This window comes from Caloenas nicobarica, chromosome 11 (genome assembly GCF_036013445.1).
Source record: "Caloenas nicobarica isolate bCalNic1 chromosome 11, bCalNic1.hap1, whole genome shotgun sequence".
NCBI classification, from domain to species: domain Eukaryota; kingdom Metazoa; phylum Chordata; class Aves; order Columbiformes; family Columbidae; genus Caloenas; species Caloenas nicobarica.
In genome coordinates this window covers 4454586-4482565 of record NC_088255.1, presented here as the reverse complement: position 1 = coordinate 4482565, position 27980 = coordinate 4454586, and the positions used below count along the sequence as shown (strand labels likewise).

Genomic DNA, 27980 nt, shown 5'->3' with positions numbered 1-27980 from the left:
CTCCTTCATGTGTCATCAAAAAAGAAATGGTGAGGGGATTAAGTGGGAGCTGCAGAACTTAAGGTATGATTACCTGACGCATTCCTGGTGCAGTTTTAAACTTGTTTACATACTAAAATGCCATTGAACACCTGATCATCTCCTGAGATCCTCAGCTGCATTTTGAAGGCTGCTGAGCTGTGTGCTCGCTAATTAAAATCAATCCAGGTATGTCTACACAAGGCCTAGTTTCCCCACAAGAAGTAGCCGTGTTGGTGGAACTGCAGTTAAGCAATACTTCAGCGTCATTAATGGCACAAAAGCTTAAGATATTTCAGCTCAAGCACATTGCAGATAATACCTAAAATTAGTAATATTTTTTAAATGGTAATGCAGAGAGAAATAATATGTTAATAGGCTTTTGTCGCTCCAGTTTCCAAGTTTTACCGATTGTGTTTTGACACCTCCGTGATGTGCCCACCATGGAATGCCTGAGGAAAAGGTGAAGGGGAAGTGACCAGTGAGAGAGACTGTGTTAGAACCCAGGTGTTCCCCATGTGTTTGCCCTCACACTCAGAACCTCTACTTTATTTTTTTTTTTTCCTCTGGAGATGTACATTCTTCAGAAATATGAAAGAATAGAAAAAACAATTAGTTCTGCCATTACAAGACAACGTATTGATATTATTTGCCTTTTGTATTTCTCCACAGAAGCCTAGGGAGTGTCCACATACCATTTATCTGAAGTATAGTTAATTTTTAATGAAGGTATCATAAATACCACAATCTTACCCACAGACTAAGTGTAACTTACACTTTTGGTAAGTCAGGATAGTATTCATAAATTTCTGTATGTTTCATATATCCTTTTGTTGTTGCACAACATAAAGAAACTTTGCAAACACAGGTGATAGAAACATACTTTAAACATCCCTCTGTCATGATTTTCATCTTTATTAAATGGCAAAAGGAGCAGGGATCCACATTTCCTTTTTCATGTAGGTGCACATAGGAAAAGTGCTTATTAATCAGTATTTTGGTAAAAAGTATAGATTGTTTAACCCCGAAGTTTTTTAAAAGTTCTAGTGAAATTAGACTCTAAGCAGTTTTAGTTACAGCGCCACACGTTTTAAAAAGGGATCAATGACTCACTGCAGATTTATGCAAGTTTTATTTTCAGCCTTCTAGGTGCAGCTTTTCTCTCCTTTAAAAATAAAAATGCATCTTTTCTTTGTTTTGACTTTTTAAAAAGACTGTAATACAGAGTCAAGTTTGGCTACTATCTGAATTATAGAAATGGTCATTATACAGGGGAAAACTTGAAGGTGTTGGTTCTCTCATGGTGTGTGAGTTTGGCTGCTGTCAGGTGCCCTGTGGGGTGGAAAGTGGGAATTTCAGAGCCCTGAGTGGTGCTTTTCAACTGGTAATTCAGGGGTAAGTTTTGCTGTTTCTAGTCAAAACTTGTAGTGATAAAATTGACTGGATTAAGAGATCTAGAATTTGATCCTGTATTTGTGAGAGGGAATTTGTATATTCAGATAATTTAAGTTTACTGCACATTATGTATGTGTATATTCATACAGAGATGTGCATTGAGCTACTTTGTGAAACTATTGAACCATGTTGATAACGGCCGGGAAAACAGCTTAATGTTTTAATAGATTTTTAAAGAATGTTACGTGTATTCGTGTATTTTCATATTTATGCTTGTGAACATCTCTCCGAGGTATTTGAAAGATCTGATGTATTAAAGCACAAAGTTATTCAGAGACATACTGTGACTACATGTGCAAACATGAGAGTTGCTGTTCTTTAAGTCTGTAAGCTTGAAAACAGCCAAAAGGAAACAAAACTCCAAAGCCAAAGCTTTTTTAATTTTTTTTTTCGTGTTTTATCATCTGAGTAACCTCTTACAGGTGCAAGCTCATTTTATACAGTGTGGCATCTGAATACCTTATCTGGGCAACCAACGAAAGGGTCTGGGTTGTCGCTTCTGGAGGAAGATGCTTTTCTTCCCCCGCTTCTGCTCGGCGGGCTCTGACACCCGGCCCCAGGGCGGGCTCTGACCGAGCTCTCCGCCTTCCTGGGGCGCGCCGGGCAGCGGCTGGAGCGGTGCGGGGGGGCCGGGGCGCTGAAGGGGCCTCTCCCGGGGCTCCGGCCGAGCGTGAACGGAAAGGAGCGGCGCTGCGGGGTGTCCTTTTCTGCCCGGCTCAAGGGTGGCGCTGCCCGCCGTTAAGATGGCCGCGCGGTGCGGCGCCCAGCCCGCCTCCCCGGCGGAGGGCGGGACTTCCTGCGGCGGGGCGGCGCGCAGCCGCGATGGTGGAGGCGTGAGCGCGGCGGGCCGGCGGCAGGCACCGTCCCCACGGGGCGCGGCGGCGGGCCGGGCCGGGCATGGAAGTGGAGAAGATGGATGAGAATGAATGGCAGTACCACGGGGAGGGCAACCAGAGCCTCGTCGTCTCGCACTGCCAGGTGCGGGGCGGGGGGGGGGGGGCGGGCTGCAGCGGGGAACGGCCGGCGGCGCGCGGGCGCCCATCCCCCGCCGGGCCCGCGTGAGGGGGGCGCCGCCCGCGCGCCGCGTTCCCTCAGGGGCCGCGCCGGGGGCTCCGTGCGCCGCGGAACGGGCCGGGGGGCGCGGGCCGGCCCCTGCCCAGGCGGTGCCGCCGGGCGCTCGGGCCTCTCCCGCGGCGGGAGCGGCCGCCCGGCCCCGCCGTTCTCTCCCGAGGTGGTTTTCCGTTCCGCGTGCTGAGGGGAGCGGGCGGGAGCCCGGGCGGGCGCTCGGGTTCGGCCTGGGCCGGAGGCGCGGTGGAAGGGAAAGCAGCCGATGACTGGACAGCTGGTGTCTGGAACGGGAGCTGTGAGGAAAAGTGCTAAAAATTTCCCTTTTCTGTTGTAGTGCGTGTGTATGCGTGTGACAGAAGAAAGAAAGGAACGTTTGGCCTTTTGTCACCGGTTCTTTTTGTGTACGAGAGTTGGAACACTTGCTGTGGTGCTGAATTGGGACTCCAGAACATAATTTAATTTTCTGTCTTGGCCTTAGACCTCTGTGTGAATGAGTCGGTCATTTCATCCCTCTGCTTCGGTTTACCCTTTGGGCGTGTTTGTGGCGTTGCCATTTTTTTTTTTTTTCTTAATTTAAAAAAGTTTGTAAAATAGATTCAGCGTTTTGATGAACAGTAACAATTAAATTAAGCTAGATCCAATCAAGCAGATTCTGCGTCACTTTGGAAAGCACGTGTTCCTTTGGCTGCTGTCACTGTGTTCTTGCCCCCTTTGTACGTATCTTGTTCACTTAGTATATTGGGGTCTGGATTTTAACTGTACATGTCCCTTGAAGGAGTTTATTCTTCTAAAAGGTAGTTGTGCCTATTTGTGTCTTATAAATGTATTTGTACGTCAGTTAAAATCCTAGTATGGCACAGAGCATTCTTGATACTTTGTAGATCTAAAGCTAGTAAAGCCGATGTGATAAAATGTAGGCTTTATGTGGGAGAAAAATCTGCAATAAGAGTTGAACCCTGAAAACCATATTTTTTAAAATAATATCTAAACAAATGACTGAAAATACTGGATTCTTTTATGTCGCTTTTCTGTAAACCAGATGTAAAAAATGTTAACAGATAGTGAGTCTGAGAAAATGCTGGAAATCTTACGGTCCTCTCCAGACTTCAGGAGGGGCACTATTTATGCTACAAGAAGAAAGTGTATGATTTTGTTTCCTGTCTAAATTTTAGTTTTGAGAAAGACAGTTTAAAAAATACTAGGTCACTGGATGACAGGGACCAGAATACCTAATAGATTAATAGTGATGTAATTGTGGTATCTTTAAAGACGTAGAAAGTGAGGAAGTCTGCCAGAGATTCAGAATAGTTGCTGAGCGTGTCAGTTCTCTTTTTAACAAGGTCCTAAAACTGTAAGATAGAGTGAAAGTGAAATGGATATGATTTTTCCTTTATAGATGGCTTTGAACCAGTAAAGCTTGACATCTTCGAGCTTTGTGTCCACTGGTGGTGAACTCTTGTAAAATTGAAGCACATAAAACACTGTTTCAATGCTAATTGTTACTTTGTTCCTCCTACAAACAGGACATACTTGCATGATTAATCATCATTCTTGTGATCTCATGTCAAGTCATTCTCAGGTTTGCGTGAACAGAACAGCAACATAACTAAGGCAGTGAATTTCACTTTAACTGTCCTTGCTTTATTCTGGATCTTTTCAGTTAATGTTTTTTTGGGTATAAATGCTAATGGGAGGGACGGTGGTTTGGTTGTGGCAAGGGAGATGTGAATGGATGCTCAGATACAAGTGCTGGGGCTGTGAGAGGCCAGGGTGGAACTGTGTGTGCTGCTTGTTTCCATGTTCTCCCTTTTGATGTGTAGTTGTGTTTTGGAAAAGGGAAAGGAAGCTTGTTCCTATCTGTAAGTCCAAACCTCTCCTTGTTTCTTCTGGAAGATCTGAGTAATTTCAAAAAAACAAAACAACAAAACATCCCTGTCCTTCTGCAGAAGAGGACGTGAGCTTCTTTGCCTTTTTTGAAGTAAGATCCAGGGTGTTTTGTTTCAACTCCTGCCCTCTGGACCGCTCTTTGAAGCACTGATGACAGGTACCGTGTGAGTTCATGTATAAAGCACAGGGTGTTTGGCCCGGGCTGAGCAGCCAGTCTGGATGGACACTCCTGTTCTTGGTTGTGTGGAATGTGACTGGGTTGGGAGTGAAGAGTCCAAGGAACAAGCTGGGCATTGTCAGTTTGCAGTGCTCTCGTGTGTTTCAGGCTATGCTTATTTCTTTGGTTTGTTCCATTCCCTGTATCTTTCATTTTGCGACATGCACATAACGCACTGTTAATGCAGAGTTAGTACAGTACCAAAATTAAAAACTTGGTTATAGAAAAGTCACATGCCCAACTAATAGCTCTGCTAGTGATGAGCTGATAAGCCCTATGCACAGGCAACATGCAACTGTTGTTTCCAGTCAGATGTTGGCGTTCTGTGGAGCACGCTCTGTTGTTTCAATGAAAGTGGTGTAAAGTACTGCTTGGTGCGCTCTTTCCTCTTACCGGTTATTAATCCTGCAGAATGCAACTGTGACGAGTCTCCCTGTGCTCCTGCAGCCTGTGAAACACTGTACTGAAATGAGTGGCTGAAATCACTGCAAGCGCATCTCTGTTCCTTATTCATGCTGTTGAGAGGACTTACATAGGGTATGGTCTAGTTACCACGTCTCCTCTTACAGTGATAGTTTTACAGAATTACTTTAATTAGTTCTCCATCATTTAGCAAGTGATCTGATGAATAAATACGGAATGCCTGCTGAGGATTTCCAGTTACTGTTATCTCTGTAGCTGCATTCTCGCTTGCTTGGTGCATACTTTAATTTCTGCTTTCATGGGTTTTTAAAGTTTCAGTTCTGATGAATCTAAAATTCTGCAAGACACAATATTATGGTAAAAATTTCTCTGATAAAGCTTTTCCTGTTGTTTTTTATTGCAGCTGTGATTAAGTTAATCCAAACTGAAACTGAATTGTGGTCAAAAAGACTTTGTATAGTCTTGCAGCGTGCTGAAATGCTTCTAGTAGAAAATGAACAGGCAGCTTTCCCACCTCACGATTATAGTGAGAAATACAGCTAGCAACTCCTTTTGCTTCCTGAAGACAGCTCTTAAGATAGTCGGAAAGATCACTTCGAAGTGCACAAAAACTGCAAGTTCATTCAGGCAGTGTCTGTATGATCCTTGTCCACAGGTTGCAATTTTGAATATTTTATCAAATCCTAGTATCCTCTTCAAATAACTTATTTGCCACCCTTCACACCATCCAGTGAATTGTCAGGTGCTTGTTCTAGTTGCCGTCTTGGAGATGCATAAAATGCTGCAGTCCAGATACAGCTCTACAAAACCTGAACCAAGCACCATCACAGCCAGCCAGGCAGTTCAGAAAGGGGGTGCTTCTTCCTCCCTACATTTTTACTGGAGTGTTGCTCCTTTCACATTGAATTTGGCTTCTGATTTAAAAAGAGGGCTAAACCGTGCTTTGCCTCCTCCTCTACTTTTGAGCAGTAGAGAGAGTTCAGAGGAACTGCTACAGAACAGTTATCTTCTTGTAGCTATTAACTCTTTCTAAGGTGATATATATCTAAGGAGACACGTTTTTCAGAAGTGAGCTGAAAATCCTCATTTGTAGTTCTGCATTTTAATCAGTTGTCTGCTTTTACAGAGACACTTAACACTTGATTTCAAAACATATCAGATGTTTGTAGAAAGTAGCATAAGCAGCTCTAGAAATAATGACTTGTGTTTCCTTTCACTGCTGAAACATATGCTTGCAATCTCCAGTTTTTGCATTATGAGATAAAGTATGTCCATTCCTCCTGTGCATCACTGCAGTTGATATCTGCTTATTTTTATTTTTTGCATGTTGGGATATAATGGTAACCAAATGCTTCATTTAAAAGATGTCTGAACATTAAGCTTGTTTTTCAGGATGACTACTGGGAAGTGCTACAAGAAGAGTTTTGTTTTCTTTTGTTTTTTTTCCAGCTTGTTTTTTATTTGATGAGGTAGTCTAGAGGAACGTTGGTGTGTGCTTGCAAAAGGTTGTGGTGTATCTTCAGACACCTTGATTGTTAATAATAATCTACTTCTTATGCTTGCAGCTCTAACAGATATCCTTGGTTTTGGTATGGGACTTAATTAGCGTAAACTACCTCCAGAGCATATGTGTGCTTGTGAAATAGAAGAGGTAATGGGAGGGTAGATGGAGAAGGTAAATGAAGCAGAGCTAAGGAGACAGGGCGAGGGAGTCAAGTCGGATAGTCTTGCTGAAGATTCCCAAAGGTGGTGCCTGTAGTAAGTGAATAATATTTGGCTCTTCTCTGTGATTTTTTTTTTTTCCCCCCACTTCTTTTTTTTTCTTCAAGGTACACAGGTAAAGCTGGAGGATATCACAGTGCTCCTTTTGCAGGCATCTTTCCTGATCCTTGCTCTGGCTTTGCAGGGGACCGTAGAGAGCAGAGGTTGCTAGGAGAGGATCTTGGGTTTCAATGGTAGTCTTGGATTTCGCTGTATCTGTAGCTGCCTCTGCTGGCAGCTGCATTATGATGGCTGCAAAGTGTGTGCAGAAAGACACTTTCTGCATATGAGGGAGATGGATTTGGTTTTGTTTTTTGAAATAAAAGAGCACTTTATGTCAAATCAGGCTAGATAATTGTTCCTAATAGTGCTTTTGCAATATTAAATAGTTTTCCTGTGGTTGATTGATTTGTTTGTTTTTAAGAATAATGACAAATAATTCTTGGTGTAAGATTTTGTCGTAATAAACTTACTTTGAGAGAGGACCATTAATAAGGTTGTATGTTTAGACACAGAGGTTTTTGCTGAGAGTGAAAAGCTGGTCTTGTTTGGCAGAAAGGGAGTGATGCTGATCATTAATTGCTGTCTTGCAGAGAGTATCTTCTTGAGGCACTTTTTCTGATGATGTCATTTTGTACAAGTTCTAAAACCTGCGTGTCCTGTTTCTTCTTCTGTTGTTTTTCTATGTGGAGTTGGTTGAATCTGTTCTGTCCTATCGAAATTAGCGTAGGTGAATTATTGCCCCCAAAACTTCAGTCATTCCTGAGGAATTCCAGATCCCTGACTATAGAGTGGATTTTGTTCGGTTGTGTTCTGTTTTTTGTTCAGTAGTGTTCTGCTGGTTTTTTTCTTTTCTGTGTGTATTTTTTTTTTTTTTTCTCCTTAATGTCTGTGGAATAGTGAATTAACAACTATGAATGTCTGGATTTCAAGGAAATATAGAACAGACTGCTGATTCCTGTATTAAAGAGTCTTCAGCTAGGGGAAAAATATTGAAAAACTAGTTGCTGTTCCTTGTGGGTATAAGTACAATAGCTTATTAACAATGGCCTTCTCTGAATGTTGCTCTGATTTAAAATATGGCCAAGTTAAGGTGTCCTGGTTCTTTTCACAGTGAGAAATTAACAGAAGAGGTAAGATGCAGCTTGTACTTATTGAATTTTATTTTGACTAACGGGAAATACATAGTTTGGTAAGACTTGAATTTGAAAATTTTTGTATCCTTGAGGAGATTCTTCTATTTAAATTCGAAACCTATGCCAGTTCTTATTTCTGATGGATTTCATGCCCTGGATGTATCCAAAGATTCACCAGGTGCTGTGATGTAATATAGGGAGGAGTTTTGCATCTTGTTCTGCTGAATTTTCTGGAGGAAGCAAAACTTACATGTGTATGAGGTGGACCAAGATTCCAGCATTTCCAGATTTTAACAGGAATTAAGGGCCATTAAAACCTCTTCTGCTTTTTTTGCTGGTTTATAGGGGCATTTCTTTGACCTGGTTTCTCCAGCATCGTGTTCTTTTGGGGGTATGTGTATCTAAACATTTTCTAGCAAAAACCCCACACCTACACACCCTTTGCCTACTTTAGAAAAAGGGAAGAAAACAGATTGATGACTAAACATAATATATTGCTTTGTTCCTTCTTTCCTAGTTATAATTGCTTTTTATTTATTTATTGTAAGCAAGTAGAGGAGCTTCTGCCTAAATTTACTGAGGCAAGCAGCAGTGTAATAGTTGAAAAGCCAAATATGTGATCAGGGTGTGTCATCAGCGGAAAAGAAAGGAAGAGATGTCTGCCTTGCTGTGAGCAACAATTAAGTTTTTAGCAACAGGAGGCAGTTACCAGTCTGAGTTGGAATTTGGGACCCTTTGTGGCACCTGTAGGAAACTGTATGTTTCCCTGTGTTAACCTTGGTTAATGGTATTTAAATACATATCTATGATCACAGGAAAAAAAGGAAGACAGGTTTCTATTTGTTTTTATTTGGTTATTTGGCTGAACTGGTTTGTAGATTGTAGATGTCATAACTAATTGGACTAACTCTACTTGAGTACAATCTACAAAGCTTTTATTATAAACAAAGAATTAAAAGTTGGAAGCACTTCCAGTTCTGTGGATTAGCTGCAAAGCTTTCTCTGACCCCTAAAAATGTCAACAGCTTGAGTCAACACCTATACAGAATTTTAATTCCATATGGGAATTTCAGTTCTAGTGTACTAGTGTAGTTAAATTTACGTTTTTCTTGGCTTTACCAGGTTTCTGTGCTGAAAGGATACTCTGAATGCACTGCTGTGTAGTATTAATAGTATTTTCCACAGAGTGAAAGGGAAGGTGGCATCGGGTAGTGGGGCTGAATGCAGAGAGAAGGAGGAACAGAAAGGCAGCAATTAAAACTTTTCTTACCATATTAGCGCCTTGGGTTCTGTAGATGCAGATGGGAAAAGGCAGCATGTGTATGGAAGGAGATGGGAGACAAACACTCTGAATCTTACTCTCTAATGTAATATGGTAGCGATGCTTTAACTGTAGCAGCAGCAACACCATTCTCGTACACCCAGAATACATTTTTTTCAGAAGTGTCTTCTTATTTTGCTAATAATAGAGTGCTGGAGCAGTCTTGTCCTCTGGTGACTTTATTTGGAAATTCAAACTCCGCTTTATGCCTGTTTTTTGGTGGGTTTTTTGAGTGACTTTTGAGAATGCTGGAGGCTACGTGCAGTGAAAATGTAAAACAAATCCCAGTTTTAGTAGATAAACTCAGGAGGCAGTTACCTTTATTAAAAAGAGTCTTGTTTTTTCTTTTTAGGTGCTAGCTCAAGCTTGAATGAGTTTCTTTTCGCAGTTGATTAGATCAAGGTGTTGTCTAAAACCACTGGTTTTTGTCTGTTTGGTGAATGGTTTGGTGGTGGTGGAGTTCATAGGGCTACACTTTTCCTTTCTGTGCTGCACAGGTGTCTGCCCTCGGTCCCAGCAGCGGTGGGTTGGCTGCTTTGGTGGAAGGAGGGAGGGATCGGTCTCATAGTCTGTTGTTCACTCCTTCGGTTCTTTCCTCCCTGCCAGCCCTGCAGCGCTCAGAGTGTTTTCTTTGCCTCAGTGCATTATTTCTGAGATATGCAATAACTGCGTTCTGACCTGGTTTTGCTCGGGAAGGAACACGAACACTGCATTCAATTGAAATGTTGCCCAAGACCTGTTTAGGTTTCTTCTTGCTGGGGTGTTCAGGATGCTTGGAATTACTAATTGTCCTAACTGTATTTTATCACTTCATTCTCATCCCTTTTACCATTTTGACTTTTTATTTCCTCCCCTCCCTATTAGCATTTCCTGAAACGCCTTGTTTCCCCAGCAGAACAGCAGCTGCTGAGGCAGTGTCCTGCTGGAAGGTGTCTGTTCATGATAGGCGGGGTTTAGGGTTTAAAGGAAGGAAGTTCAGTGGATGTGTTCATGTTTGTGTTGGTGTAACTCACCTGTCTGACAGATGGATGACGTATTTGATACACTGTTAAATGTTAAGGACCAGTTTTTTTCCTGCTTGTTTTTAACAGCTCAGGTGTCAAGGACATTTGCTGTGTCACCCAGACTGCAACAATGTGTGCTGAGGGCCTGGCGTCGGTAGGTTTATTCATTCTGTTCTGTCTCTGGTATGTTTCCACCCGGCACCCATGGGTGTATTGCTTGATATCATTTCAGGTACTGTGATTAGGTGGCTTAGCTGAAGGACAAACATTTCCTTCTTACTCATGGCTACTGCAGTCTTGGAATTGGTACCATCTCCATATTATAAGGTTATACAAAGCTTAGCTATAAAATGAAAGCTGAGTTAGTGCCTAGCTGTCATGGGAGTCTACATTCTAACCCAGCAGGAAAAAAAGGTGGAGTGAGTAGCTGGAGTCTGATGCAAGCGGTGAGCTCTGTGCGAAGAAAACAAGTATCCTGGTAGTGTTTGCTTCCAAATAATGGTTTAACATATTGAATGGTGTCAAGCCAGGTGCTATGCCAGGAATTCTTTGTTCATGTAAAGAAATAAAAAGATTGTTTTTAAGGGACTCCTGTGCTAAATAAAAGAGCATTGTTCTGATTTTTGAATGCTTTGTTGCACTTTGTGCGAGCAATTGCTAAACTTCCTCCATACTGGCAGGAACTGTAGCTTTCCTCACTTTGTTTTGTGTGATCTTACCCACCTTATACAGAACAAAACTGAGTTGGAAAACAACATTTACTTCATTCAAAAACTGCAGAATTATCCAGTGCTTAGTTTGTTTTAATCTCCCACATCCCTCCACATTGCACAGCAGGCTGACACCTTGGATGAGGAGACCTTTAAAAACATTTTGTGTTGGGTATCATACAGGTAAGCTTTGATTGAAGTGCCGTGGCAGTGTGGTGGGTATGTTTTTACTGGGTTTTATTGGGTCTCAGGAGAAGGAACCTCCTCTGTGCAGCTGCCTTTTCTGAGATGCGAAGATGACACCTCTTTGTCCATTTGCCTCCTTCCCAGAAACTGCATTTTCTGAATTGAAAACCACCGTTTTCTGTTTAAATCCCTCAAGCTAGACTTGGAATTGAAGGGGTTGTGGAATGTAAACTTGGAGTAAAAAATGTCAGAATAATTTTTTTAATTGGCATATACTGCATGCAGCTCCAATGTGCTACTGCAGAAATAGCTTAATATAGGCAAAATAGTTCTGTAGTTTGTATTTCGTACCATTGAAACTGTCATTCATTAGTATTTGCATATCGCTATGTTCTAATAGGGCTTTAATAGCAATTTGGTGTAACTTAATCCGTCTATCTCGCTTTGGTTGAAATTTAGATAGAATGCACTTTTGGTAGGTGTCATTGCTCTACACTGTTGCGAGTCTACTACGATGAGGTTGTGTTGAATTGTTCCCATGGTGGTAGCAGGTCTGGAATTCCTGGGGCTGTGTTTCAAGTTCTTGATAGCTCTTTAGGTTCAGCAAAAGACTGAATTAAACAGCCAGTTTTTACTGTATAAAGAAGTTGAAGAGCCTTTTCAGGCACCATTCTCTCTGAAAGTAGTTGACTTGGTAGTAGTTGGTGGTGGCATGTGTAATTGGTTGCAACAGATAGTATAGTAATAATTGTAGGGAACGATTTGTTACCAGTCTTTGTGAGTGTTTTCTCTCATGTTTATGATTGGAAGCTCATGACTTTTATATAGACAACTTTAAAACAAATATGGGTTTTCTTGTTCTGCTTGTATATCGTACTTTTTCAAAATAAATGTATCGACAGCAGAGTGCAGTAGACAGGTAGATAACTTTGTGGTGTAAAATTGCATATAGTGCTTGCAAAAATAGTAGTGAGTTTTCAGATACCACAATTTCAGAGACAGAGTGAGGGAGATGAGAGGGGTGTGAAGAGGGATTTCCTTTTGGGACTTAAAAAGTTGCTTCCCAAAGTGCCTTTGTTTCTACCAGTAGGTCTTGCAAATATGAACGTGAGTTGGTAATCACCTAGATAAAAATCTTTTCTTGTTATACTGGGAAGTTGCAGAAGCAGATGTTAGAGTTAACACTTTGCCTCTAGACAAAAACACTTAACGCATGCTATTTAGAATAATAATAGAGTAATAACAAATGACGTGAACCTGCTCATTTGGAAAAGCAGAAGCCAAAGTGATGTTTCCCAGGCTTTGTGTTTGGACAGGCTAATTCTTCATATTTTCATACAGAAGCTTATTTTAAAACCATGTGAGCTGAGATGCTAACAGCAGAAGGAAAATACTCATCTTTCTGTACTTCTAAACAATTTTACTAGTATTTGAGATTTGAGCTTGTTTTATTTCTTTTACTGGTGCAAGCCCTTACACAGATTTTGTTAATAATGTAGCAAGAGATGGAAACCTGAGAAAACCTCAGTGATGCAAATGAGGTTTTTCTCTAAAGGGCAATATCAAGATTATAGATTTGCCCCAATTGTGTTTAACTTCTGAAAACTCAGCAGTTCAGGAGGCCTGCATGGTAGCTTTATCTTACGACAATGAAGCTTAGAAGACATTTTTGAAAAACAGAAGGCCAATATCACACATCAAGCTGTAAAGATATAAACGTAAGCTTTTATCCTGGTTTCATAATGCTACTGCGTAATCTGAAGTACCTGGATTTATGCCAGTCATATTTTGGCCTAACTGCCAAGGATTACTTTGGTTTTGGATTTCACTGGGTAAGATCAAAATAATAGCTGTAGTAACTGCTTTGGAGAAGAAAAATTTCTTGCAGATAAACTTCTTGGAGCCTAAGACCAGCAAACTATTTTTCACAAGATACTTTAGGATGAGAGTTGTGTGTACATGTCTGTGTGTCTCTGTGATGCCAGTGACATCTTTGAGTACATTTTTGCAGCCCCTCCCACAGCTTCTTCCCTCACTGGCAACCAGTAACTTCCAGTTATGATTTAACCCAAACAATAGTTTCATGACAAGGTGCTGAAGAAGTGTTTGCCTTTCTTGGTGGGACCTTAAGCTTAAGGCTGGACTCTTGGAATGCTGTGGTGTAAGCAAGTTAGTGAGAGCTCCTCCAGAACACAGGCTCCTGGTGGCATTGTCTCACAGCCCAGTGACTGTGGATGTGTTTTGACAGACACGAGTTTCAGTGTCCTTGTTGCTATCATTTGAGTTTTGTGTAACAAATGGAAACGGTTTTTGTTGTACCCCTAGTATGGTCCTGGATGCCAGTAAGAACGTTGTTCGTTCTCAAACGGCTGAGAGTCGCACTTCAACTCTTTATTTGGAGAGTAAGAGCAGTCATGTTTGATGTTCCGTTGGCTTTTTTTTTCCAGTCTTTTGTCACTGACTGGATATTGAACATACTTGCAGAGAAAGGGCAGCAGGATTTTAAAAAAATGGTAGACAGAATTCCTTTGAATTCACTGTTTTTGTAGCTTGTCTTGCTTCATCCAGAGATGTAAAAGATGTGAAGACATAATGTTTCATGTGTTACATTTGCCTAACTCCATGCGTTTTTTTTTTTTTTTTTCCTTTGCTCGATTTTGCAGCCTGTTGGTTTGTGTGTTTGTGTGTTTGTTTGGTTTTTCTTTTCCCCCATCTTTTTGCGTATATGTGACTATTATCCAATAACTAAACACTTGGGTAATAGTGCGCCGATGGAAGTGGTGCTGAGCAGTGGAAGGGCTTACAGAGGTACATGTAGAGAATGACATTTAGGGAGCATTAGGATCTAGCTGATCTGATTCCCAAAGTGCTAAGGAGTAGTGACAACCTCTTTAGAAATCTGTTCTCTTCTGGATTTGGGCCATTATTTTGCATGCAGATAAGCATGTTACATCTTTGATGTTCAATCTGTAAATATAAACAAATCTAAGGCATTTAAGATAACTGACAAAAAACCTCATAGCAACAACCACCCACAGTATTTCCAAGTAAAGAATCAGTCAAGTGAATCGGTAATGCAATAGCATAGAAAACATGGATCGATATTTTCAGGGGTAATAATTCTGAAGCAGTTGGCATGTTTGATATCTGATGGGTTGACCTTTGTACTGTGGCAGTGTATTTGTGCAAGTGTGTTCAATTGCACAAAGGGATGGATCTAGCTGAAAACTTCCCCCCTCAAGAAGAAAGTGGTTTGGTTTATTTTTTACTCAGATCATCTAATAGCTTTGTGAAGGCACAGTGCAGGCTGGCTGGCTGAAGTGCATCTGTGACTGAAAGTTTTGTTTGACATCTTTAGAAAAGCAGGGTGTTCTTCTGCCATAAATAGTTTTGGTCATTTTATCCTAGCATGCCTCTTCAGGATTGGCCTGGTAATGAACAAATATTTTAGTGAGTCTTGTGAGAGCAATTGGATTTTCAAGAGTGGTGGTTGGAAGCTTGTTGGCTGGGAACTGATTAATAGGTAAATATCTAAACCACCCTTGAAATACTACAGAATTGAAGTGATGGATTGATTAGAAGTGATGATCAGGTCACTCCATTGCTGATCCACTTGTTTATGAATGTTTAAACTGGGGGATCCAAAGAGTTGAAACACTGTGAAAATAACATACTGCGTAACCAGGGCATACAGGCTCGTCAGACCTGAGCTCTGTTATCCATGTGTAATGGGAGAAGAGCACCCAGCAATCTTGTCAAATCCAAGTGATTATAATGAACGTTCAATTGATCTAATATGTTACTGTAACACTCATGCTGTTTAGATCTTGCAGGACAAGTTGAATCAAAATTCAGCAAATTATCCTTTTACCTGAGAGTGTTTTCCAGATGTAGGTGAGCTATGAGATTGCACTGGCTTGAGACATTTTAGATATTGAAGGGGCTGTTCCTAGGTTTCACTGGCCATGTCTGAATCCGCATCTTGGTTTGTTAGTATTTGGGGTTACACATTGTCTTCTGTTTTGCTTTGCTCTTCCTGCTCTTTCCCTGCCTGTTAGTAATAAAGATAATTGCAGGGCTCTCCCACTCAGTGCTGTCCAGAGACAGCTTTCAGCCCTGAAATGCAGAATTTATCTGGTGCTGTCGTGCTATGGGAGGTTTTTTAATGGCAAGTCACATCATAGAGAAAAAGCTTAGATTCCATCAACCTGAAGTGTAACTATGACATTTTGTCTACATTATCCTTGTCAGGGAACCTGAGCATTAATACTTTTTTGGTAGTGCTTTAAATGGAGTGTAGTCCTTGGTGTGTCTAGCAAAGGTGCACATGGAGACACTAAGAGGTAACGCCTGAAAACAGCCCTTTGCCTCTACCTGCTCCGGTGTCCAGCTGTTTATATCCACCTCTTATGTGGACAGGCTGAAGTATATCAGTGGGAGTAAATGTCTTGAGGATCAGATATTAACACTGACTAATCTGAGTCAGAGCGATGTGTTGCCTTGTCTAGTAAGGCTGCAGGTTCCTTAAGACCATGTCAAAATTTGATTTTAATATAAAAAGTCTATCTACCAAGTGTAACGGTTAATTTCAGCAAAATTTTGTTGAAAGATACTTCAGGTGACTTCTGTGATGGAAGACACTCTCTTAATAGGCTTAAGGACAAAGGCTTAATTTACTTAGGACATCTATGAATTATTTTTATCTGAACTCATAAAAATAAAGGCTAGGGATGTTTTTAGAATTTGCGTACTTTGAAAATATGAAGGTTTTTGAATTGCTAAAAAATCAGATAGAAATTGTAAAAATGGCAAAAATTAGTGTGGTTTTGTTTATTTTGGTTTGATAAAATATTTGTCCTTGTGTGATGTGTTTATGTTTTGGAAGTTTATGAGTAGCAGTTTATAGTGTGTATAAGTAGAGCTGTGTAGCTACTGCTGTTAACTGCTGTCTCCTTAATATTTTGTAATGCTGTGCTGATGCTGTAAGCTGATGATATCTAAGCAGGTCTTGCATTTTTTTTCCCCCAAAGACCTTTGGTGCAAAAATGTTAGGGTGTTTTTTCGGTTTATTTGTTTGATACTGTGTTTTACCAGATTTTCAGAGCAGTGCTATAAGTTAGGGGATTATTTCCCCTGTTACACTTGGTGACTGGCAGTGCAGAGTGGCTGCCTTGTTTAAGTGATGGCAAATCTGGGAACAGACATTGATGTATTTGATTTCAAGGTGAGTGAGATCCATCTATAGTGCCTATTTTGCCTTTTTTTTTTTTCTTCTTCCTTAATTTCTCAGATGCGGTAGATTGGGGAATCAGACAATTGTGCTGTTCAGAAATTATGATGTACTTAAATGCTAATGAAACTGTATTCTTTCCTATCTTTCCTCAGCGCTGCGTGGTGCTGCGGTTTTTGAAGTTCCCCCCAAACCAGAATAAGGTAAGATTCAACATGTGCTGTTAATAAAAGCCTCCAGGTAAGCTAATAACCAGTCTGAAGAGAAACAGGAAACCCATGAAAGAATTGTGATAGGACTAAGAATAAGGGGATGTTGCGAAATGTGCCTGTTTCAGGCGTTCTGGCACCAAGAGGAAATTCGAGGTCTCCTTATGTAACTAAGGTGATGTGGCTGCCAATACCCAGACCTTTGCGCGGGACAGACTGTCAGACTGTGATGTGTAGAAGGTGCGGCTGTCTGAAAGAGTGGCTGTGGCATCCAGGAAGGTGTTAACGTTGCATATCGATGTATGGAATGTGGTGATGCTGAGGAAGAAATGACAGTTGTACCAGCTGCTGCCAGGGACAGAAGAGCAGCAGCACAGGACTGGGGTCATGGGGAAGGTCTGCTGTTGACTACCTATTCAGTAGCTAAAAAGCATTGAATTTGGAGAAAGGCATGAAATATTTACAGAATAGCCTTTGTCAGAGAGTGATTTTAGTGTCTGTTGCAAAAAGAACACAGTGGGACACAGTTTACCAGTTTCCAGGACTGTGGCAGGAGGTTTTTGTGCTCAAGAAAGAACTGAAGCGAGTTACCTTACATTTGCTTTAACAGAGAGAAAAAATGATCAAGAATCAAAGGTGGAGGGTAAAAGTGCGGTGTCAACACAGTGCTACAAGGGGAAAAAAAGAACACAAGAGGCAGGAGGTTCAAATTCTGTCATTTCCTCAACCTGGTGCGTGGCTGTTGGGATGTTTTACCTGAGAGAGCGGGAGTGGCTTGGGTTACAGAAGCTTCTGAGCAGCAGCTTTGTAAGGGTCTGATCAGAAGGAAATATGAAAAGCATTACGGCTACACTGAGAGCTGGGGGAAAGGCTTAATTTTAAGAAAAAAGAAAAAAGGATGGATGTAAAGTAAATGTGTAGGAAGGGAGTTTTGCTTGGGATCAGGAAGATTAACATGAAATTCATGATGAAATGTCCCCAGTTTAACAAGGGACAGAAGTTTCTGAAGTAGATCAGAGGAAAGCAGAGGAAGATAAAACCCATGAACACAGTGTATGTACAAGTTATTTGATGGCCTTTCTGCTACAATTGTACTTGAAAAGGAAGTCTGGTAAAACTAAAGTGTGATTCAAGTAAGTTTTTGATCTGCTTATAGTGGCAGGATTTCAAAAATGTTTCCTGTGCTTCTGTAGTAGTCCAAGATAACGATGTTTAGAGTTTTTATGAGAACAGTGAAGAACCCAGGGGACTGGAAGAAAGAAGAACGGTGCCTATCTCTCTTTTTAATATAGCAGGGGAGAATTAGACCACAAGTTTAAGTCTACTGCCTTTTTGTTCAAGAAAACAAAACACTGAGTAGCTACTTTTGCCCTTTTTTTTTTTTTAAGTCCAAGGAGATTGTTGCATAGTAATTATTTTTAAAAATTGACAAAGTATGATGAAGTCTCAAAGGAAGCCAGGAAGTGACTTTTCACGGTTACCCAGCACAACGTTGCAGCTGATAACACTCCAGTTGACTGCTTTGGCATGCACATAAGTTTTTGGATTGGGACAGCGAAACACAAGCAAAAAATCTCCTGGGTCTGGTGTTCTGCTACTATTTGAATGCTGCTCAGGTTCTTGAATGTTTTTCTTCCCTGCGTAATCAGATTAGTAAAATTGCTCAGAATCCGACCAAGCACAGAGACCAATGGCAGTAGGCATTTCTGCGGGCTGTAGCTGACGAAACACTAAGTGTTTGTTTTTTAAAAGCTGTTACCCAAACTTCCATTAAGAGTTGCCCCAGACAGACACACTTCTCTTCTTACCACTGTAGCAGCAAGACGGCTGTTTGTGGGTGCAGACAGCGGCTGAGCTTTAAACAGCACCAGCTCCAGCATTTCTGCGTTTGCCTTGTGCTGTGATTGTGTGGACTTCGTGATACACAACTCCTTTTGGCTTTGCTCTCTAAATAGAAGATTATGTAATTTGAATATATTTAATTATTCTGGTGATTGATTTTTAAGGATCAGGTTTTCTTGGAGCAGAATGGAAGACAGTATTTTATCTTCAGATCCGTAAACAAGTCTTGGAGAATCAGAGTTTTGGGACAAACTTGGACGTGGCAACGTTACAGCTGGAGGAAAAGAATGTTTTTAGGTGTAATCTCTATTCTTGACCAGTGCAAGATGAGTTAGGATGTAAAGTGTTACATTCCTGTGCATGACATTGTAGCTCATCCGGTGTAAACAACTCTAAAAGAACCAGTTGAAGCAAAATATTTTCTAGTAACATGCATACTGAAATTCAGATGTGGACAAATGCGTCTCAGTCTCTTCTGTTTTCCTTTGGAAAAGGAAGTCTGGACACTGCTTTGCATTTATAGCATTTGATTATGAATTTGGAACTAGATAATCTAGTGGTTAAATGAGGTGGTATTATTGCAAATTGTAATCTTGTTACAATTCAGTGTTTTTATTGAAAAATACTTGATAATGTCAGTCTGTGGCTCGCATTTCTGGAGTAGAAAGTCAAGCGTCAGGACTTGTAGAATGATTTTAATTGCATGTTGCCTATTTAATATATAAATCTTCTGTATGAATGATTTTTTTGCCTTTTTATTGTGTAGAACCTATTTGATGAATTTTAGTGTTTTGCTGAATGAGCTGGCAGTAATGATGGGGCTTCAAAAGCTTTTTGTCTTAGTGTTTTTTAATGTTGAAAGGTGATGCTCCAGTACCCTGTTAGCTGCTTTTTGTTTCTTGTTTAGAGTATATCAAATATACTTGCTCTTAAAAGGAGGTGAGCAGGTGTCATAAACTTGATTTGTAATTTTAAAGTTGTGTTGATCTTCTGAACTGGTGAGTGTTTCCTTGTAGTAGTAGCACAGAATGTCCTGATTTTCTGAAATGCCCATTTCCCAATATGTGTGTGTGTATGTACATATGTGTGTTAAAAAAAAAAAAAGCCTGTGGGTACTGTGTACATCAGCAAACAAGGTCAGAATAATCCATAAGTGGGAATTAGCTGCGATTTTTGTTGCTGTATGTGATGATGCAACATTCCTTCTCACCATTCAGAATTTGTGTAATTTAAAGGTTTATGCTGTCATTAAAAGGACAGAAATCTGTATATAAATTGAAGTTTTTGCCATAGTATGTGCTCAGAACTGCCAGTTCCCACCTTGTCAAGTGAGGAAGATACTATAATTATAGACGCTAAATTGCTGGGGGGTTTTCCCTCTGCAAAGCAACTTCTCCTTCCCCATCCCAGGACAACTGAAGCACAAGGGCAGGTGGGTGCAGTGTGTTTGGAGCCTGCTCAGGGGGTGCAGAGCGGGGTTCCCCCACTCCCTCGCCGTGGGCTCCTGTCCCCTGGGCTGGAGGGGTGACGGAGCTCGGGCTGGTCCTCGCTGCTGGACCGCGGGGTGTTCAGTGCCCGTGACAGGGGCACTGGCCTTCCTGGGAAGTGCAGATTGACCAAAACTGCTGTAAAATGCCCTTTTGCATACCCATGTGGGTGGCCTGCTCACGCATCTTTTTGCCTATTAATTATTTTTTCTTAAATACACTTCTTCAGACAAATGACTGCAATTGAGAAAGCTATTCAGGCATTATAGTGTGTGTTTTGTTCAGAGACTGAAGCAGCAGAAGATGGCCTGTTGTGAAGAGACTCTGAGCTTCTTTTGGCTCCCTTAAAAGGATTCAGGGAGAGCTGTTCTGAGAAATGACTCCGTGTACCATACGCCAAGCATGTTAAAGAATAAGTGCTGTCCTGGCCTTTATAGAGACATGGAAATGCTGTCTAAGTGCTTTGGAAAAATTGTTTTTCCTGCTTGCTCCAAAGGAATTGGGTGTTTTTGGTTAGTGCTCTGCATGCTGAATAATGGTGTGTAGCACGGTGTGTTACTGAAGAGTGTAGTAACCTATGTTACTGGAGTGACTTTTCTTTCTGTAAATCATTGTTGCACATTGCAGCATTGTGTATTACTGCCTCTATCTGGAAAATGCATCTTGCTAGAGGATGAATATTAAACTTGGTACCTGGTCTTAGCAGGCCTGTGCTACAGGAACAAACTAATCTTGCTTAGTCTACACAACTTGTGTAAGTTTGTTGCGTAACAAACCCTTACGGGTGGAAAAAAATCTACCTATTACGATGGTATTATAAAACAAAGTTAGTAAGAGTGCTTGGTTAGTGACATTCTCCTTTTACCTATAAACATGTTTAATTTGTGTTGGGTGTGGTCTTTCCTCCTTTCTTTAGACTTTTTTCTCCTGCTTATGTTGTTTTTCTTCTCCAATTTTCTAACTTGGACATGAGTGTTGCATTTTCTCTTCCTCCACTGTTACTTAATCCCAAGAGTAAATCTATATGGTTCAGCACTTTATAGTGTGCAGTGGTAGGCAAAGTAGCTGTTCCAGAAAAGCTTTGTGTTACAAAAGGACACAGGACTTGGAGATTGTAGTAACAATAAAATACAGCACAGAGACCCAGAGTACTGGAGTGCTGGGAACCAGATGATGTTGTAAAGCTGCTCTGCTGCCTCTTCAGCAAGCAGAACTCTGTCAGGCTGCGCTAACATCGCTGTCCTGCTCCCAGTGCTCGTTCAGCTTCATTTCTATCTAGCTTGGTATTTCTGTCTTGTAGAACTTTTGTGTTTCCTTGTAGACATGTAATATAAAATTTACGGAAGATGACATTATGGTAAGGTTTTTCATAGTTTGGGGTCGGATTGGGCAAATTCTGTACCTGTTCATGCAGAAGTTTGTCATGTGGCTCACTCTTTCTGGCCATTCTCTTCCAAATCTCCAGGTGATGTATTTTCTAACACTCAAAGCCTTTCCTGCACATCACCCATTGGTAAGAAGGCATGCTGTGTGTCTCTTTTGACTATTGCAGTTTTTGGAACTATTTGAAGAATAATGGTCAAAGACAGAGTAGATCTTGAGTAATCTCCCTCTCTTCCACCTTTTTCATTTTCTCTGTCCTTTTCCCGCTGGAACTTAAGAACCATCTCTCGTGACGATTTTCCTGGCTATCCCAGCCTCAGCAGTGCAGAAACAGATGTAGCACATTTCATGTGTCTGTTTAATTCCAACATGCACTGACCTACCAAACTCAGTAGAGCAGTTGAGCTACTTTGCTAAGTCACTGACTGGCATGTGTATGTATTCTTGAGTATTATTTATCGTCATTATTTCATAGTTAAATTACCACGTTTCTGTCTTCCAGACTTCAGAGGAAATACTACATCACCTGCAAAACATTGTAGACTTTGGAAAACATGTCATGAAGCAGTTCTTTGGGGAGAACTACGTTCACCATGGGGTAAATGTTTTATTCTTATCGTAAATGGCTTATGCACTGTAAACACTGAAGTGTGTTGGGGAACACTGAATGTCAGTAAAAGGAATTAATAGGGTTTGTAGATATTCCGAAGTAAGATACACAGGAAGCATTTGGATCAGAACAAAGATCCTGCTGTGTGCTGATGAGGTGATTGGATTGTACTTTGTGGTTTGAGTCATTTCTTTGCCCTGCATAAGGTGAGAGGTGTGGGGGAGATTTTGAGACTGACTGTAAAACCAGGGGAGAAACCTGGTTTGTGTCAATTGTCCAGGTTTCTGTGCAGTCAGAGGTCTCCCTTTTCCTTGCTGTGCTGGCAGCCAGATGTAGTTCACCGAACTTCACGTATCTGAGTGGAAAGTTCCACCTTCTCCTGCAATCCGAGTTAAACGGTTCTGCCTTGGGAGGGTGGGATGTGGGACGGGATGAAATGGGACTCTTCCATTTGTGAAAAGGACAAAGTGATGCAAGTTCCTTCATGCACATTAAACTTGCACTGAAAATACTCTTTCTTGTGCATTCATTTAAATTAGTTTCTGGTTTCCGTAGTGAAGTTTTGCACGTGATCGCAGGTACAGGTCTTCATATAGACGGTTTATCAGAGGGAGAAGCTGCTGATTGTATAGTTTAGTATACTGTTGTTAGCATCCTTTGCACTTTGGTATTCCATTTTAAGACCCCCCTCAACTGTATATTAATTTTTATGTTGAAATATGTTTTCTTTTTTTTAATAGGAAATTATTCAACTGCCTTTAGACTTCGTCAGACAGCTCTGTTTAAAAATTCAGCCAGAGAGGCCAGGTAAGTGCCAGGGACAGCATAACGAGGGGGCCTTCCGCAAGCTGTAAAACATTGTGCTTTATTGTAAAGTAAAAAAGTGTCATAGCTCAGAATACCAGGAAACTTCTTTAAATATTAAGACAATGACACACTGAAAATTTGTTCTGGAAAAATGGGTGTGTTCTAGAACTAAAAGTTGCACCTGATATTTGTTTGATCAAACTGTGGAGAGGGATCTTCTGTGAGCCTGTGTGTGTTAATTCTTGGGCGAGTGTTTACCTTGCTGTGAAGTCTTTTACAAAGTTCAGTGAGGGAGGTGGAAATGTGGCCTGAAATAATTGTTTTGATTCCATCAGTGTCTCCTGGACTGTGCAGCAGAACTTTGGAAGGAAGGTAGTGTCAGAAACTCCCCACTAAATTGTCTTGTTTTCAATGTTAGTATTTCACTTGGGACAAAGCATCTCATGCTGTACGAGTCACAACGTTCAGGCAGCGAGTGACTTAACATTCTGGCTTTTCACGTCTCTGTCCTGACAGCTGGCGAGTCTCAGCGTGGGGGGTTGTGGTGTTCGGGCTGTGCTGCCTCTCACGTTGAATGAGCATCTCAGGGACCTGGGGCTGTACCTGATTTCTCCCGACTCACATGGTGCTGGGTCCCTGTTCTTGGTGAAGCGCACGTTTGCTTTTCTGGTCCCCTGGGACGGACGGAGGTACCGAAGGGGACAAATATGCGAGGTCAGGGTGCGCCGGCCTTGTGAAACCTTTTGAAACCAGACTTGAGGTTTGGCAACGTCTGATGCGTTCAGTGTAGAGTGAAGTGCTACAGAATTTGGTGTCATCATTCTTAGTCAGCAGTACTCGGGTGCACTGTTCTTCATGTATGGCTAAAAGTACAGAGAGGTGTAAGCTCTAAAGTGGGCAAAGAGAAGATGTCCCTCCTGGTGTGTTTATTGCATGTTCTCAAACGGTTCTTGAGAATGGCCAGAAACTTCTGTTTTGGCAAAGTTCATTGGAAAAAAAAAAGTGGTATTAAATTGAAGTATTTTAGCCAGTATTTTGAATGCCTTTGATCCAGGAAAAATTGAATTAATTTACATACATTGAGCACAGGACACTCTCTATTGCTGACTTGTCCTCACCTTTTTGAGAAACAGTCCCACAGTGCCAGAAACCAGCAAGGAAAGTAAATAGCGTCTAATAAAAGCTCCAGAATCGATGATATTCTGGTAGAAGTGAATGATAGAATTTAGTTTTTCTTAAATGTTGTGTGTCTGCAGCTCCTGGGGATTTCTTTAGAGGAAGAAATGTGGTTGCAAGGAGCTGCCCAAGTGGTGTTTCTTGCTTTAGAACAGTAAATCTCACTGTTCATTTTTAACAGGGATTTTTTTTCTAAATCTCGAGGAAAGAATTTCTTTTAATATTACCTTTCACATAAGCCTTTCTAACTTAGAAAGCAACTTCTCTAATACTTCAGATTTCTGGGTTTGTCTGGTGTGGCAAGTGGCTTTCAGCTGAACATGGATGTGCTTTTGCTGGAGTTTAGAAAAAGAAAACAAACCCCAGAATTTTCTTGAAGAAAGGAGGTTTCTTCTCGCTCATCCTGGTGAAGTACAGCATGTAATTACAGGCTGATGCCTAATGAACCTTCTGTTTCTGAGATTTTTTTTTTTAAATTTAAATATATTTTCCAGAATGGACATTTTTCTTAGCAATGGAAACTATAACAGAAGATATGTACTGTGTATGTCTCTTTAATAACACAGATACCTGAAAATCTGGGAGTGTATGTTCTTGTTAAATTTGAATTAAAATCCTGCAGAGCCTTCTCTGTCCCAAAGGATGTGTATGCAGGGAAGGTATTTAAATGCTTCATCTACATAATGGCTCTTAATCTTAGTCTGAAACAGTTTTTTTTTTCCTACTTTGTTTCTTCTCAGGTTTGTTAATCTGGACTGTATTAAATGCTGTTTTTAACAGGGTGGTTTTAGCAGAGGAAATTCTTGTTCGAAGTTGTGAGTTTGTGAGGGAGGGGGAAACAAACTTTTCCTTCTGTCTTCCTTTTCACCTATTTATTACTTTGCCATAAACACTGGCATGGCTAGGAAGAGATTACTTACAGACCACTTACACACTGCTCACAGACCGCTTACGGAGTTGAGCGAAGCCACTTGCAGGTTCTGTTTACATCTACACTTTCTCCTGAACTTCTGAACAGATTATGATGTTCCTGGCAGTTTTCACAGATTCCTCTTGGCTGAGGGATGGTACTTGTGCAGTTTCACTGAACAACCACGAGATCACATCTTTGAACGCAGCAGTCAGTCTCTACCTGCTCCCTCGCCCTTCCAGGCCTCTCACTGATACCTTCTTGGGAGGAGCTGGGAACAGCAGCTCTTGAGGTGTCTCTGTGCCTGGGACAGTTTTGAGGAAACTGAAAACAGGTTGATAATGAGGAGGGCAAATTTATGCCAGTGCTTAATTGGCTAAAGCCTGCTGAACTGTGTCTGGTCTTTCTAACTTTGTTCCCACTCCCCCACCTGGTGAACAAGATAACTACAGCGTAAGATAAACATCCACACACCTCATTTTTGTTTTTTGTTCTTCCCAGAGTCTCGCTGTGATAAAGATATGGACACTCTCAGTGGTTATGCAATGTGCCTTCCTAATCTGACCCGGCTGCAGACCTATCGTTTCGTGGAACACCGGCCAATCCTCTGCATAGAGATTAAGGTACTGAGCGGCAGAAGATCCTCCTGGGGGTTTTATTTGCATTTTTAAGTATGTACTGGGCAGGGCAGTTTCCGAGGAGTGCAGCAGTGGGTAAAGCAGAGCTCACAACTTTCACTGTGACCCATTGGATGAATTGTCCCCTCCCACTTCCAATTCCTGATCTTTCAAAACTTGGGAAATTCCCAGGTATTACCAGGCTTTTTTATTGTCCACTGCAGTTTTGTGTGTCTTTATTTCTATTCTCTGAAATAATTAGGAATAGTACATGGTGACATATATTAAACTTTCAAATGCTGAATGTTGGCTTTTTTTTTAAGTTTCGTTTAACTGGAAAGATTTGCATATTGTGTGCTCTTATATTAAAAAAAATACATTTATAATCTTGTTTGTTTGTTTTAGCCAAAGTGTGGCTTCATTCCTTTTTCCAGCCATGTTTCACAAGAGATAAAGCACAAGGTGTGTCGTTACTGTATGCATCAGCATCTAAAGGTAATTTTTTTTTTCCAGTCATACTGCTTTCCTCTGACTGTACTGTGCTTTATTTGCTATTCCAGTCTTGCTTTCCTGTTGAAACTTGCTTAAATCTCTGATGTGATTAAAGATAGTAGGTGGATACACATCTGAGTTGCTGGGTGTGAGTGTTTAGTGAGAGATGGAACAAGTTCTGTGGGAGCTGGAAGCAAACAAACACACGATTAGTCTTTGAGGACTGTTAATGCTGTTGATTGGGTAAACTCCGATGTCAAATTTCCTTTCAAGGGCAGCTCACCAAACGCATGGTGGCATTCCATAACTTAAAACAGCGTGTAACACATGCGGAACTCATTTGACTAATGTCCATTACGTGTCTGAAACGGTGCCTTACTGCAATTCACTGTGACCTTTCTCCATGCTTTCCATTTGTGAGAGCAATTTGAGTGACTTGAGCGCTGAATATGACGAGGAAGACCTCGAGTAGTTGTGAATTGTACGTTCAAAGGGTTTTAAATGTCGTAGGACTTCTGAAGACAGGATGTTAGTGCCACACACCCAGCTATTAAAATAACGGAGAGTAGTTATTCCAGAGTGATTAACAGCAGTGGTGTGGGTTTTCAACAGGTAGCGAACGGAAAATGGAAGCGACCAAGTAAATATTGCCCCTTGGATCTCTTCTCAGGGTAAGGAAGTATGTGACTTGATTCTATGTTTTTACCAAAAAATCCACATTGCAGCTTTCTTTCTCAGATTACTTTGATAATCAGTGTCTGCTTGTCTGACTTTTACAGTCAGTATTTCTGGTGCTATGTTCCTTTTTACACCCATTTCAGGAATCAGAGTTGCTTTTTAATGTACCAGTGCCTTTTGCTACGTAACATGAAACCGAAGAGCTGTTTCCTCAGATTTGAATTCTAATTGCAAATAGTCACTTTGTCTTTGCAGTGACTTCAGCACGAGGAACAGCTTTGTGGGTGTGTTTGCTTCAGGTGCCCAGTTCTGATTCCGTAGCGTCTTCCAGGCATGGGTGTGAACATCTAAAGGCTGTGAAAAAAAAACCCCAAATCACAGAATGTTGTATTTTTTTTTCCCTAGAAATAAACAGAGAATGCACTTTGCTTTGAAGAGTTTATTACAGGAGGCACAGAACAACTTGAAAATATTTAAGGTAAACAATGAGATTTCTCTGCTTCCTTTTTTTGCCTTGGCTCTTAAACAATTTGACTTCAGCATCTGAACAGTCAGAATCCCATTTCAAACCTGCCTAATCAGCACCATCACTATGGGGGCCCCACTGAAAGTAGAAAATGGGAAAATTCTTAGTTAGATTTCAAATTAGGACAGGTAAGTAATGATTTCGCCAAACTAATTAGTCTGAAAGAATCACCAAGGAACAACTACTAGAAAAGGACTTTTAAAGGTGACCAAAGTTTTTAAATGTTATGAGCTTCTTCAGGAGGAAGAAGACAGAGAACTTTGCATATTGCTGCAAATATTTTTAAAAATTATTTTACAGCATTCGTGCACATCTTGCTGAGGAAGTACAAAGTTACCTTTTCTATGGCATTAATGTAGGAAAAATGTAAAGCAGAAACTGATGGCTTATGCAGATTTTCCAATTAATTATAGGAAATAAGATGCTTTACAATTTATTTCCAGTATTAAACCAACTGTTTGAATTACTTAAACTTGTATGAACCATCCTATGTTTTCTATCCATACAGGTAACTGCCACACCTTTTCTGTCTCTTTTTTATAGCTCTGCATTTTCCAATTTGGCTTTTAAAAGGTGGTTATTTCACATGGTGCTTTTTCACTATTAACATTATTCAGAAAGAAGTGATAGGAAAATGTGCCAAGTATTCGTTCATTTTTATTATTCTTATTTCTTATAGTTGATTAAATTGGGAAAGTAGCACTTGATTTAAATGGGCTTTTTGGTCCTAATTCAAAGGTTGTTATTCCTTGTGGTATCTGATTAAAATTAAGAGGGCACATTTGTAAGAGATTGGGAACGCGTGTATTTGTATGTAGGCCGTTAAA

General features: G+C 40.8%; 1 protein-coding gene across 1 annotated transcript in view; it reads left to right on the top strand.

Annotated features, from left to right (window-relative positions):
* Positions 1-2281: 2281 nt before the first annotated feature.
* The window catches only part of IPPK (inositol-pentakisphosphate 2-kinase), a 33225-nt gene continuing 7526 nt past the window's right edge, over positions 2282-27980 (top strand). Inside the window, exons 1-8 of the mRNA XM_065642446.1 lie at positions 2282-2451; positions 16572-16619; positions 21840-21935; positions 22688-22754; positions 25342-25463; positions 25863-25952; positions 26562-26620; positions 27033-27105. Coding sequence (XP_065498518.1) covers positions 2371-2451; positions 16572-16619; positions 21840-21935; positions 22688-22754; positions 25342-25463; positions 25863-25952; positions 26562-26620; positions 27033-27105 — 636 coding nt within the window. The 5' untranslated portion in view covers positions 2282-2370. The remainder of the gene's footprint in view (positions 2452-16571; positions 16620-21839; positions 21936-22687; positions 22755-25341; positions 25464-25862; positions 25953-26561; positions 26621-27032; positions 27106-27980) is intronic.